At 47.0% G+C, this 14,901-nt stretch overlaps 1 protein-coding gene across 4 annotated transcripts in view; it reads left to right on the top strand.

Moving 5' to 3' along the window:
- The window catches only part of UNC5B (unc-5 netrin receptor B), a 166,624-nt gene that overhangs the window by 145,588 nt on the left and 6,135 nt on the right, over positions 1-14,901 (top strand). For all 4 annotated transcript variants that reach the window (XM_075934963.1, XM_006121488.4, XM_006121490.4 and 1 more), the window contains 7 exons: positions 1,670-2,059; positions 2,872-2,959; positions 4,553-4,721; positions 5,089-5,322; positions 7,606-7,755; positions 12,254-12,418; positions 14,208-14,386. In XM_075934963.1, the coding sequence (XP_075791078.1) occupies positions 1,670-2,059; positions 2,872-2,959; positions 4,553-4,721; positions 5,089-5,322; positions 7,606-7,755; positions 12,254-12,418; positions 14,208-14,386 (1,375 nt within the window). The remainder of the gene's footprint in view (positions 1-1,669; positions 2,060-2,871; positions 2,960-4,552; positions 4,722-5,088; positions 5,323-7,605; positions 7,756-12,253; positions 12,419-14,207; positions 14,387-14,901) is intronic.

Below are 14,901 nucleotides of genomic sequence, written 5' to 3'. Positions count from 1 at the left end.
GTATGAAAACGAGCTAATTATCTTGCTTGATTTGTTTCCTTATTTTTAAAATGAGTTTAAAAATAAAATGACACTTTGCATCCAGAGTAGGTTGTTTTATGTGTGTTCTTTATCAAACAAGAGAGCAAATGAGTGTTACAGGTTCAGTTGCCCACTTTACCAAAGCCACCACAGCTGAAATGAATTGGCAGCTTTATTGGAAATCTCTACAGAGACTTCTAGAGACCACATTACCCAACGGGGCACAGCAGAAGCTTGTATTTCCACTTCCTGCACTGTACCAGTTGTGTGGAAAAGAGGGCTTCAGTTTTCATGCCTATCAATCTGGCACTGTTCACCGGCATTAAATTGCCCCCCAAACTTGTTTAGAATAAAAAAAATAATAATTTCTATTTGCAATAGGCAACAGGTCCTGTTGGCTCCGAGCTGTCAGAAGCACCCTTCCATTCACCTCTTTATCCATCAACACAACGGTGCCCATGGGGAAGGGATTTCTGTCTGTCCTGTACACCGATCTGATAGATCAGATTCCATTTAATTCCTGCCCACTAACTCTCAAAGGATACAGAGGAGAAGTCCATGGTCTCATAGGTTAAGAAATGAAGTAACAGGCAAGCTCATAGGTAGAGTTGGTTGGAAAAATTACAACAAAACAGTTTTTCATTGGGATTTGCTGATTTTCCAAAATCTGAACCATTTCCATGGAACAATTCATTTCAATTCAGTTCCTCCAGAAACCAGGAAGTTTATGAAAACTGCTTGATTTCTTGCTGGCTTGCCAGCCCTACCTGCTGCTTCAGGGAAGCCAGCCAGGTGCCCCAGTCAGTGACCCTAGGGCTTCCAAAGTCTGTGGTTCTTGGGCAGCCCCACCAGTTCTGTCTCTTTGTGCGGACTCCACTGCTTGGCCTTCTATGGAGAACTTTGAAACATCGGGGTTTAATTCTGAATAAAAAAAAATCTAAGTATCACAATCCTCTGCAAAATGGAATTGCCCAGCTTTGCTCATAGGTTGTTTTATTTTTAAACTTACCGGTAGTTTAAAAAATAAGGAAACAAATCAAGCGAGATACTGAGCTCATGTTTGTACAGTACCTAGCACAGTAGGGCCTCGATCTTGATTGGGGCCTCTAGGCATAACAGGAATATAAATAATAAGCAAAAGTAACAGGAAGTATAGAGAACACAAAGCATTTCAGCAGTTCAGCATGGAATGAAATACTGTCCTGGTCATCTGAAGAAGTGGGCTGTGCCCACGAAAGCTCATGATACCATCTACATGTTTCGTTAGTCTATAAAGTGCTGCCAGACCATTTGTTGTTTTTTAAGTTTGTCCCCTTTGTGTGAGTTACAGGAGAGGTGAACTGCTTTGAGATTCTTGATAAACTTTCTGTGTTCACACGATGATGCAGTTTCTCCTTCATTCTTAAGGGAATCTTGGTCCTGATTCTCAGTCCAGGCAGTTTCCTTTCAAGTAATTGACAAAAGGGAGAGAGTTCAAAGTCCAGGCTCCAGCCTCTTGCTTTAATAACCTGTTTCTCCTAGGGAGAGTAACATACCCTTAGCCTATTGATTCACTGAGGACAGGTTTCCATATAGGACTCCTTTGATTTGAGCTAGTTTACATTGACATGTTACTGAAGTTTTTGCCTTTTTCATCTTTATCTTGCAGACAATCCGCAGTTGTTGCACCCTTCCATGCAACCTGACCTAACAGCCAATGCTGGTGTATATCGCGGCCCAATGTATGCCCTGCAGGACTCCTCTGACAAGATCCCTATGACCAACTCTCCCCTGCTTGACCCACTTCCAAACCTAAAGATCAAAGTGTACAACTCCTCCACAGCATCCTCCTCCCCCAGGCTGAATGATGGGGCAGACCTGCTTGGGGCAGTGCCCACAGGCACCTACCCAGGGGACAGTCCAAGGGACAATCACTTTATGAATTTAAGGAACAAGGCTGCGGGCTCTCAGCATCTCCTCACCCTGCCCCGGGAGCATGGGAACAGTGCCACTGGTACATTTGGCTGCTTGGGAGGAAGGCTCACTATCCCAGATACAGGTAAGCACCAATGTAGGAGGTGCACCTGCGGTTGCTACTGTCCCAGTTGCTCTCAGTAACTTACAGGTGAGTGGTGAGGCCTTGTGATGGTGGTCTTTGGTTTTGCAAACAGTCTGGTGCTGATTTGGAATAAATGATGCACATGCATATCCCTTGCTACACTGAAAACCCCATTAGGCTGCCGGCCTCAGTATCTCCATAAGAAACAGCTGATGGGAATCAGTCACTATCTTGTGGTGACCGTCGTGTATTTTCGTTACTCCATTTGTAACGTGTTGGAGAGCAATGGAGAAAGTCAGCTCCCTGCTGCACTTCTTGTGCTAAGGGTTTCCCCATCTCTGAATGCTGCCTGGCTACACAGTTGGACCCATTTCCATCTTGGCAGGCTAGGAAGTCTCTTAGGTCCTTCCATAAATTCAGTAGTGGCTGCTTTCACATCACATTGGTGAAAGCGACTGTGCCAGTAGTTGAAATAAAGCCAACATGTGACCATTTCACTGCACTTGCCAGATCACAGGCCTTACCCAGCTGCCAGTCTCTACAAAGGTACCCACTAGTGATACAGGCACTTCAACACGGTGATACGTGATCTGGAGCAGCAGTCCCACATCCTGGGAAGCTTTGGGTGAGAAGAGCAGGAAGCCTCATGCCACTGTCTGCACCCAAGTGAGGCCTCCAATTCAGTTTGTACTATGTGCCCAGCATTTGAAATTAACCCATGAGGAAACTGGAAGCTCTCCGGGAGAGGGGGTTCCTTCATCATTTCCTCACCATGAAGAATCCCAAACCCCCCTTTTTATTCTTTTCCCTAGGAGTGAGTTTGCTGGTTCCTCATGGAGCAATCCCACAGGGGAAGTTCTACGAAATGTACCTACTCATCAACAAGGCTGAAAACACTCTGTAAGTAGAATGTACTGTACAGTGGTCCCCAGTCTGTCATCGCCATAACTATCCCCAGAAAGAAATAGCATATCTTAATTCCTTCTGCACTGCCCTGCATCTCATTTCTTGCTGCTCTCTCCCTTGCTTCTGACTTGGACCACGCCTCATGCCCATCCACACATCGGTCTCTTTTATATTCTTCTCTTCATGGCTTCTTCGGCTATGCCTTTTATACCTGGAACGCCCATCCTTCCTTTCTCAGACACTCATCTTGTTTCCTTCATTCAAATCTGTCCTCAAAGCATTTCTTCCACTAAGCTTCTCAATTCTAGCTGCCAAACAAAGACACATTTATTTTACACATCATTAACGATAAAAAACACTGTGCTTCCTTGTGGTAAATTTTATCTGGTACATTCTGTGTTGGAATTGGATTGCTTTGTATGTGTAATTGTGAGCACTTTGAGTCAGTTACTGTATCTTCCCCTGTGCTTTATACATCACTGATCAGGTTCTCTGGTGCTCAGTAAATAATGTCTGGGAGGGTTTTACTCCTGCACCCAAAGATGGCAGTGACTATTGCTGGCAACACAGCAAAGAGGAGAGAAAGAAGTGCATTGTGCTCTGCAGTTTGCTAATGTGGTACAGAGTGAGATTTTTTTGCCGCTTGTATTTGTTTTGTGGCTCGTTATCAGGGGATTTCTGTGCAGCACCTGGGACTCTCATGAAGGTAGTGATGATTCCAGAAGCAGTGGCTACACAGTGAACTTGGACTCTACTGTCCACTATTCAGTATGGCTATGTCTAGACTACATCCCTTTTTCGTAAAAGGGATGTAAATTAGACGTATCGCAATTGCTAATGAAGCGGGGATTTAAATCTCCCCCGCTTCATTAGCATAAAAATGGCTGCCACTTTTTTTCGGCATGGAGCTTTGCCGGAAAAAAGCGCCAGTCTAGATGCTGATCTTGCGGAACATAAAGCGTTTTCCGAAAGATCCCTTACCCCTCTATGAAATAAGGGATCCCTCTATGAAATAAGGGATAAGCGATCTTGCGGAAAAGGCTTTATTTTCTGCAAGATCAGCATCTAGACTGGCGCTTTTTTCCGGCAAAGCTCCCTGCCGAAAAAATGCGGCAGACATTTTTATGCTAATGAAACGGGGGAGATTTAAATCCCCGCTTCATTAGCAATTGCGATATGTCTAATTTACATCCCTTTTACGGAAAAGGGATGTAGTCTAGACGTAGCCTATGTGTCCTCTGCCAGACAGCTCCCTGGCTAGCTCGTCTGCAGTATTTCCACAGGCCAGCAGAACTCCTAGTAATAAACACAGTAGTTTGTTTGCCAAAAAGTGATCATTGCTATCTGCATAGGAGCCCCAAGGCCTTTAACCATGGCAGAGCTGATTCTCCACTCCATGACTGTTACAACTCCACTGATTTCACGGGGTGGGAATCAGGCCCATTAAGTTTAGAGGATGGTAGGCAGCCCCTTCCTCAATTGTGAGCAACAATGTCAGCACTATGCAGGCTTCCTTCTTTCTTTGCATGCATGACTTGGCTGGCCTAGGCTAATTATTTTCCATATGTGTTTATTCATCCCCTCCAGCTTACCTTCAGAAGGCACACAGACAGTATTGAGTCCCATGGTGACCTGCGGACCCACTGGGTTGCTCTTGTGCCGCCCGGTCATTCTTACCATCCCCCACTGTGCGGACATCAGCTCCTCAGATTGGATTTTCCAGCTGAAAACACAATCTCACCAAGGAAACTGGGAGGTAATATGCCCTTTAATAATACAATGGGAACGAAATGTCATCACATTGCTCCGCCTCAGTCAGCAGGAGATGCTGGAGGGTATATGCGGGAATACTGCAGAGCCGGACACAGCAGTTCCATTAAGAGCTTCTTGAGGAATCTTCACTATTTGGGGTGGGGTGAGGGGGGCAGCTCTCCGCAGGTTTGCTGCAGGGATGGAGTGCTGCAGGAGCACTGACCTTCTCAGAGGTCTTCTCATGCTCCCTTGCTGCAGCACTACAGAAAGTGCCAATCTGAACGACCAGTAGAAACTTTGCCTATGCTGAACAAATTACTTGGGAGCAAAAGAGCTGATCAGGAACCTTCGTTTTTAATCCCTCCCTTTAGGAAGTTGTGACCTTGGATGAGGAGACCTTGAATACGCCCTGTTACTGCCAGCTTGAGACTAAGTCTTGCCATGTTTTACTGGACCAGCTTGGCACCTATGTTTTTGTGGGAGAGTCCTACTCCAGGTCAGCCATCAAGAGACTTCAGTTGGCTATCTTTGCACCTACTGTCTGCACCTCCCTAGAATACAACCTCAAAGTGTACTGCTTGGAAGACACACCGGACGCACTGAAGGTAACACTGCCTAAGTTTGGGGTCATAAGTAAGCAACCCCCCACTGTTACATTTTTCCTATCTCCAGCCCCCTTTTAGTACCTGTGAATTCACAAGAATTCATCATAGAGCAAATAATGAATAATCACTAAGCTATAAAAGTGCTTCTTTTTTATTGTTGTACAGCTTGTCACTCTCAGGCTCTCTCTCCTAAGACTGCAGGGAAAAGCCCTGATTAACTGTGAGCAAGTTCTGCTCCATGACAGGGGAAAGCAAACTAGCTTAGAGCCTGCCAGTCCCAACGGGCTAGCAACATAAATCTGTTCTTGTTAGTCCAGCACTAACGTTAGCCAATATATTCATCAGAGATTTTCAGGTGGCTTTTTCTGCTGCACTTGATCCAGATCTGATATAATCTCGAGGGCTTTGGAATCTTTCCACGAAGTTTCCTGAACTATGTTTTGAGTTGGTTACCAGCCCACTGGTTTGTTTGTCCTTGTGCATCCCTAAATATATAGGGCCAGGCCACCAGTTGGGGTAGATCAGCACAGCTCTGTTGACGGCAGTGGTTCACACCAGTTGTGAATCTGTCTTGCAGTAGTTGGTTAACATCAAATACATTGTGCATGTAAGTTTACTTATGAATTCTGCTCTTCCAACTGCCTGAGTCTCTGTGTTTGGGTTGCTAATTGCTTCAGCCTGCTCCTGCCGGTGCTTCCAGATGTGTGTGGTGTCTCTCGGAAAGGTCTGGCTCTGGGGAGCAAACAGCCTGATGCAACCCTGTGAAAAATGACCAAAGTTAAATAATAAGCATGTTTACTGTGTTCCCCAGAGATCAGCCATAACATTTTCCATGGTCCTTGGAGGGAATATCAAGGGGAAGAGGAGGATGTCTCATAGCCGATATTGTGTGCTTTCTTTCTGCAGAGATTGCACAAGGACTTTTGTTGTTGAGACTGAAGGAAGATTTTTCTTTCCTTCTTGTACTAATCAACCCTAATGTGAGATACGAGTTTAATACTCAGTTCACCATAGCTCCTATCATCCCTGGCTTAGACACATTTTCTTATTCCTACCCAAGAATTCCTTGTCTGTTTGTGGTATAATAATTGATCATAGTATTAAACTTAGTTTTTATAAATCATCGTTGTAGGTGCGTGGGGACCGTATGATAAAAGAATATGCTAGGAGCCAGCAAGTTTCCTTGAACTGAAAATAACTATCGTGATTTGTTACTGAAGCAACAGTGGTATTAACACAGATGGGCGCACACACTTATTATAATGCCCCACCTGTACATATTAATGAAATACAGACCTTCAGATTATCTGAAAAATAAGGCAGGTTCCAATGTCCAGAACAGTGTTTCTGCCTTCACTGTGTTGTAGAATCATATTCATTTTATATTACACTCAACAGCATTCTGTTCTCAGATTCTAAAATATCCATGAGGTGACTTATGAGGAGTCACAGTCTTCCATATTTAGGTTACTCAAATCCAAATCAGAATGGTGGTGACTGAAAGTCTCTATAAAATGGCCTCTATAAAATGAGTTGGTGGACTCAGTCCAGTTTCTGTTGAACAGGTGTCAGCATCACACAATGCACTATTATGGCTCCTTAGCGGAGAGGCCAAGAATGGAATGAGTGAGGAAAGTGAATTCCCACCTCCCTCTGAGCAGTGATCCTTTGAGTCAGGGGTTCAGTTATATTGCTCATACAGATTTGGGAAGCCTGAGCTGTTGTAATTCTTTGGATAAACGGGAGATCTTATTCTCCTGGACTGTCAACGTGGCACATTTCACCAGCAAAGAATTTATTTTTAGAAACATTTTGTTCATTGGGGTCTAGCTTAGCTAGAGTCTATGCTGTAGAATTAGAGGAAATTTCAAATGATGAGCCCTTTATCGGGGAAGTAGCTGAACCTGAAGAACGCCATGGGGAAGTGCAGCAAAGGCATTGTTGTAATTCTTAAGAGCCATGCCATACCGTAGATATGCAGTTCCTTGTGTTTTGCTAATTACTGGAGTTAAATTTGGTATCATTCTTGTCATTTCCTCTCTGATTGGGTGGCTTGCATTGCAGCACCAACCACTATACATTGCGCAATATCTTCAACTAGCCTGAACTTGAAAGAACTTGAACTTTTGTTGTTGTTTTTTGGCTTTTTGTGAAATGTTTTGTGAGCAGAGTTCATTGAACAGAGTGGACCCTTCATTGACATAGTGCTGCATTAAAAGCTCAGGTGCTCCACTTTGATGTGACCTTTGATGTCATGGCTTCTTATCCTCTGTCTGCCCATAGGAAGCGCTGGAACTGGAAAAGACTCTGGGTGGCTATCTGATAGAGGAACCCAAGCCACTACTCTTTAAGGACAGTTATCACAACCTACGCCTCTCCATCCATGATATCCCCCACTCGCTGTGGAAGAGCAAGCTGCTGGCTAAATACCAGGTGGGTGGCCAAGTGGTAACAGGAGTCATTTGGAATTTTCATGTGTAGCAGTGCACTGGAATTTAAGCTACTACTGCAAAGAATGGGGGGAGAGGGCAGGATGGGGCAAAGTGATCCGAAAGTGCCCCCCAAAGGTAATAACAACAGCTATGGAAAATTATAGGTTGAACCTCTCTTAACTAGGACTCTCTGATACAGCAATGTCCTTGGTCCAGTAGGACCACAGATGTTCCTGGACCAGAGAGCCCCAGCAATTGGGAGTCTGATGGCAGAAGGGCTAGTAGCCTGCCAGGGCTGGGACCCCAGTTGAGCTGGTGGCACAGGGGTCAGTGGCCAGAAACCTCACCAGAAGGGGAGCTTAGGAGTGGGGGCCAGTGGTTTCAGGGGAGAGCCCGGAGGCCAGCCGCAGACAGCCCAGCATTGACCTCCCCTGGTGCAGCAAACTCCCAGGTTCGGGACCAGTGAGGTTCCAAGGGTGCGCAAAGAACACCCGTTCACATAGGAGCCTATGTGACACACACACACACTTTGTAATATCATATTAATATTCGAATGCCAGCAGCAATTCAGGGGTTGAAGTGAGTCTAGTTTATGCGATAAATGATCAGAAAGAGAGATGTGATCAGGCCCTGAGGGGGCGGGAGGTGGCAGTTGTCCTGGGGCCCAGCAATTCAGAAGGGTCCCAGAGCTCTTGGCTCTGCTACCACAGAAGCACCAGTGGCTGGAGCTCCAGGCCTTTTGAAACACTGCTGGACAGCCACACAATGCACTCCGGGCAGCTCTGAGGGCTGCCAGAAGGGAGGGGGGAACCAATACAGTGCACTCCTGCCTGCGGTCCTGCCTTTTCAGGGGCATGGAGCCCCTCCGCTAACCTTGCCAGGAGGCCCAGCAAGTCTGTTGGGGCTCCTGTATGTGCTCATGCCTTTGATTATAAGTAAGCTAGGGATGTTAAAATTAGATTAATCAACTAATCAAATAGTCAATGGAATTTCCATCGACTATTCGATTAGTCAATAAGGGTGCTTCTGCTTTGAAATGTAGCAAGAGCCCACTGGGCTGTTGCTACATTTCCAAAGTGGAAGTGCCATGCGGCGTTCTGCCTTTGAAATGTTTCAAAGATTGAAATGCTGCCCCGCTGGCCCCAAGCTCCATGTGTCTCTTCCGCTTTGAAATGTACAAGAGCCCCAGCCCCAGAAATATACTCTTGTATATTTCAAAGGTAGAATGCCACTGCTGCACCTCACTTTTAAGCCAGCTCCCCCAAGAACCTCTTCTTCTCCTCCCCCCACCCCTTCCTGCCTCTTTCTAATAGAAGCAGCAAGGGACAGAAGTGATTAATCAACTAGTGTGTCGATTCTCTGATAAGCTTTTGCTTGTCTGATAGTTGAGTAGCTGCTTACACCCCTAAAGTAAGCACTGTTCATACTATTGAGATCCAGGACCTTCCTTTCTCTCTCTCTCTTTTTTTTTAATCTAATCAAGATTTAGGGCTTACCCATCTACCTGTGATTATCTGCTAAGAGAGTGACATATCACTCTGTGCTCTCAGGCTGTGGCGCTCAACTTTTCCAGACTACTGTAACCCTTTCAGAAGTCGGATTTGTCTTGTGTACCCCCTCATTTCACATCACTTAGAAAATACTTGCTTCCAAAGTCAGTCATACAAGTACAAAAATGACACTGAAAGTTACCATATAGCATAGCAATTACTATATAATTATAAAATAAATCAATTAGGGTATGTCTACACTACAAAGTTAATTCGAACTAACAGCCATTAGTTTGAATTAAGTTTGATAGGCGCTACACACGCGAACCGCTAGTTCAAACTTAATTCGAACTAGCGGAGTGCTTATTTCGAACTAGGTAAACCTCATTCCACGAGGACTAACGCCTAGTTCGAATTAAGGGCTGTGTAGCCACTTAATTCGAACTAGTGGGAGGCTAGCCCTCTCCAGCTTTCCCTGGTGGCCACTCTGGGCACCACCAGGGAAACTCTTCTGCCCCCCTCCCGGCCCCGGAGCCCTTAAAGGGGCACGGGCTGGCTACAGTGCCCGTGCCAGGTGCAAGCCTGCCAGCACCCAGCCAGCAGACCCTGCACCTGGCACGGCTCGAGCCAGCCACCCGCTGCCACCCAGCCCTCCGCCTCTTCCCGGGACCAGGCTGGCGGTTCTCAGGAGCCTGCCTGGGTCCATAAGAGGCGGGCGCCCGCCTGGTCTAGTGCGGACATCGTGGACCTCATCCACGACCTCCACACTAGGCACAGGAAAGTGGCCATCTAGGGCAGGATAGCTGCCAGCCTGGCCACCCAGGAGCAGGTTTGCATGAAAATCAAGGTGGTCCACTGAGACCCCAGACCCTGAGCCCTGAGCTTAGAACGGCTGTACTGGGTCAGACCAAAGGTCCATCTAGTCCAATACCCTGTCTGCCGACAGTGGCCAACACTAGGTACCTTGGAAGGGATGGACCGAAGACAATGACCAAGCCATTTGTCTCGTGCCATCCATCTCCATCCTTCCACAAACAGAGGCCAGAGACACCATTTCTACCCCCTGGCTAATACCACTCCATGGACACAACCTCCATGACTTTATCTCACTTCTCTTTAAACTCTGTCCTAGTTCTAGCCTTCACAGCCTCCTGCAGCAAGGAGTTCCATAGGTTGACTATTTGCTTTGTGAAGAAGAACTTTCTGTTGCTAGTTTGAAGCCTGCTACCTATTCATTTAATTTGGTGTCCTCTAGTCCTTCTGTTATGGGAACTAATGAAGAACTTTGCTTTATGCACCCTCTCCACACCACTCATTCTTTTATGGACCTCTATCATATCCCCCCTCCGTCTCCTCTTTTCTAAGCTGAAAAGTCCCAGTCTCTTTAGCCTCTCTTCATATGGGACCAGTTCCAAACCCCTGATCATTTTAGTTGCCCTCCCCTGTCCCACCCTCTCTCTTCTCCTCTCCCACCTCCTTTTCCCAGTCTCCCCGAGTTTTGTTCAATAAAGAGTGTTTCTGTTTTTGAACACACGTGTCCTTTATTTTGTACATCAGGAAGGGGAGCTAGGGAGGGGTAAGCGGAAGGAGGTGAGGGAGGAATGGGGCACGAGCCCCCAGTGGGGAGGACTGGGGTGGCTCTGCGGGATCCTCAGGGTGGAAGCTCTCCTGCAGCCCCCCGAGTGCCCCTCTCCCAGATGGCAGCCTGCGGCAAGTGCAGCCAGTCTGATGGCCGAGTGCTGTGATGTGCCGAATGTGGGCACTCAGGGCACTCCAAGCCAGCACTGCTTTGCAAGCGGGGCACCCCTGAGAACTGTCTCTCCGGGGTGGGGGTCGGGTCCCTTTAAACACAGCCCTTGGCTAGCCTGAGACAGCAGCTCCACGCTCTAAGTCCTAATCTGATGCCCTGCCGGCACTGCTTCCGGCCATCCTTAACCTTGGTTCAGGGTCCACTCAATGTGGACATTCTAGTTCGAATTAGCGAAATGCTAATTCGAACTAGTTTTTAGGTCTAGATGCACTAGTTCGAATTAGCTTAGTTCGAATTAACTAATTCGAATTAAGTTAGTTCGAATTAGTGCTGTAGTGTAGATGTACCCTTAGATTATAAATTTTGTACTTGCATTTCAGTGTATACTATAAAGAGCAGTATAAACAAATCATTGAATGAAAATGTACTGACTTTGCTATTGCTTTTCATATAGCCTGTTGTAAAACTAGGTATATATCTAGATGAGTTGAGTCATGCCTAGAGGATCCCTGCATACACCCCCCATGTGCATACACATTCCTCTGGGTGAGAACCACTGCCCTGAATGAAGGAAAAGGCAGCAGTAGAATTTTCACTTACTGTGTTTGAGTCAAGTAGGGCAGCTGGGTCACTGTCTATCAGCTTTCCCTGTCCTGCCCTGCCAGCTGTCAACACAGAATGATCACCATGTCCTGCCAGCGGGAAGCAGAAGCTGGGAAACCTAGAATATGTCTTAAATGCAAATCTGTGTGTTATTTACTCGATTGTGTGGGCTTTATAATGCAGGGGCAGCTGGCATAATAGGTGGGGGAAGGCATTGCCTTTCCAAACCCCCGGCCTGGCCCCACCCATACTCCACCTCCAGAACGCCTATTCTAGGCATACTGGGAGTGGAGCATTACTGCCTCTGAGCACCCCCCGTCCCCATGCTCCAGGGACAGTGAAGCTGGGGCTGTGTGCCACCCCACCTCCCTGTGGTGCTGGGGGTAGGAGAGGAGAGGGGAGCTGAGCAGAAGGAGCAGAGCTGGGGCAGGACCTGCCTCCCCCAGCTCTACCTTCACCCACCACCCATATTATTGTGGCTCTTGTACAATTAATTATCAGGCACTTAAAGCCTTATTTGTGAGGCATTTTAAAAATTGCTTCTTAAATAATTTCAAATATGAAAAGCCTCGTGGGCTTTTGTCAGGAAGCCCTTCCTCCATTTACAAAGGGTTGTTGAGATTTGCATCACATTGTACTGAACTAATCTGCTACAGGAAATCCCCTTTTACCACATCTGGAGTGGCAGCCAGAGGGCTCTGCACTGCACCTTCTCCCTGGAGAGATACAGCCTGGCTTCCACAGAGCTCACCTGCAAGATCTGCGTCCGGCAGGTAGAAGGGGAAGGGCAGATATTCCAGCTGCACACGACACTCGGAGAGGTGAGCAAAGAGAAGGGGGAGAGAGCAGGGAGCCGTGCCCACTGATAGTTATAGTTGGGAGGGCAGAGGAAGGACCAGGGTATTTAAGGTTGGTCTGATAATGTCTCTTCTGAGGGTAATGACCTGAACCCCCAGGCCCTGATTCTGGTCTGAGTTTTACACCAGAGTAATTCTGTTGACGTCAGTGGAGTGAGACCTGATACGTGTGGTACAGGTGAGATCAGAATCAGACTCTCAGTTAGCTCAAAGAAAGCTGATGCTGTTGCCTCAGGGGTAGGGTTCCCTTTTGCCACTCTTGTTAAATAAAAGAATAACACCAGCCTGTTTCTTTAAATGTCCATTGCCGTGTTGCAGCTGTCGCCATAGATACTAGCCTAGGGATCAACAAGGCTCAGCTACAGCCCTCTGTGGATGCGTCCACTCTGCTAATTACTAAAGAGGAGGTCCCCCATCCGCTCTAGTAACAGTGAAGACTAGAAATGGTCTTCGGATGTCCTCAGTGAATTCCTGGATTTAGGGATTTGAGCTTCTCTCTCTTAACCTGTATAATTAATAATCTAGTGTAGTACCCCCCCTCAATGTTTTATATCTATGGATGCCAAGATAATACCTGTGTTGACCATGCCCCCGTGTTTCTTAGGTCTGTGGTTCAATCAGAGATTTGTCTCGCACTCCGAGATCAAGGCTTGTAAATGAACTATCCTCTTCTGCTCCCAGGCTACTTGTGGAATGGCAAGGCAGTGCAGGGAAACTGGCACTTGCTCTCCCTGCCATTACCTGATAAATAGTGAACCTTCAGTGTCTAGGTCTGTCTCCCTGCCACCTTTCACCAGCACTGCATTCACTTCAGGGGAGGGGAAAGGATGACAGAAAAAAAAGAACCATTAAATTGAATGGTCGTCCAGTTACAACTGTTGCTGAGATACCAGCAGAGTCTGGCAGAAAAAGCAAAGAGTTAGGTTGTGATAACATTTTGTTACCAGAGCGATTCAGAATCCTGATTTTGAAAATATTGATGAGATGCTGATTTTTGGTACATGAGCAACCCCTAGGACACTCAGCTGCAGCTCCCTAAATAATCCCACACCACCTCTGCTGTGTATGAATGTTGTTTTCCAGAGGCTGTTTTGGGGATGGCACTAAAATGCTAGTTGGCACTTTCCCCACTCAAAGCCAGGTGAAAGTGTGTGCTAACCAATGAGAAGGAAGTAAATGAAGAGGCTGAGAGCTGGCTTTTGGAACCACTGCACTTGGAAGAGTCGCTGGGAATTTCAGGGCTTTAATATTTATGCCTCCCTGAAAATGTGCTTGAATGCTACTGGCTCTGCTCCAAATTGTTTAGCCACATGCACTGATATTTGAAGGTTGCTTCCGACTGGGTTCACTGGAGGGACCCTTGGGGGAAGAGCTCAGTGTCACTAAGAACTAGCTGCTTCACTGTTATTCTTTGTGGCATGTTATCCACCTCTCTCTTTTGTTTCTGTTCTTAGACATCTGTGCCTAATGCATTTTAGTGAATGTTACCATCTTATATCTCTCTCTCCCTGTCCTGATCAATGTTGTCTTTTTTTTTTCATCTGTCTGAATTTCTCTGTGATCCAGAGTTATCTTTGCTGCTGGATTGTTTGTGAAAGCACTGCTGAAATTCCACATAAAGAAAAAGGCATCCCTGCTCTTGGACAGGAATGCACAGACCCCGAATTGTAGGCAGGATAAAGTAACATGGGGACACACCAGTGCAAGCTGATAAGGAAAGAATTCTCCATTGAAATCCTTTTTTCCCCTCCAGAATGCCAGCTCCTTTGATGCCTTCTGCTTGCACCATGGCAGTTCTGTGACAACCCAGCTGGGACCCTATGCCTTCAAGATCCCGCTATCCATCCGGCAGAAAATTTGCAACAGTCTTGATGCTCCCAATTCAAGAGGAAATGACTGGAGACTTCTTGCTCAGAAACTTTCTATGGATCGGTGGGTTTCAGTTCAGTGAATGGCTCTAGATCGGGGTGGGGAACTTAAGGCTCGGGGACCAGATGCAGCCCCCAGCTTGCCTTGATACAGCCCCCGAGGTTTGGGGCTCCCCCCAGCATTGTAGAGCCATGCTGGCTCTCCAGCCCCTCACTGTCTCGCTGTGGGGCTGGAGCACGTCTATCAGAAATAGCCTGAAAGAACAGATTTGCCCTAGTCTCCAGAAGATGCTCTTACAGTATCATTAAGCCACAAGGAACAATTACTGACTCACAGGGCCAGCTTTGGGAAGTGTTCAATTTGCACATACAGGTGACAGCTCTCTGGTCCAGCACCCTTGGGACCAGAGTGGAGGTCAAGGCTCCCTGTACAGCTGTAGGCTCTGTTCCTGGCTGGGGCTGCACTCCCTGCCGCTGCCTCCAGCCCAGGTTGGGGCACCACCCCCCAAAGCACCAACCCAGGCTGAGTGCCCACTGCTGGCCCTGCTGACTTCAGCCCCGATTGGGGCTGCTCTCCGC

The sequence above is a fragment of the Pelodiscus sinensis genome, chromosome 8 (assembly GCF_049634645.1).
Source record: "Pelodiscus sinensis isolate JC-2024 chromosome 8, ASM4963464v1, whole genome shotgun sequence".
Taxonomy (NCBI): domain Eukaryota; kingdom Metazoa; phylum Chordata; order Testudines; family Trionychidae; genus Pelodiscus; species Pelodiscus sinensis.
The sequence above is the reverse complement of the archived record's forward strand: the minus strand, read 5'-3'. Positions and strand labels throughout refer to the sequence as shown.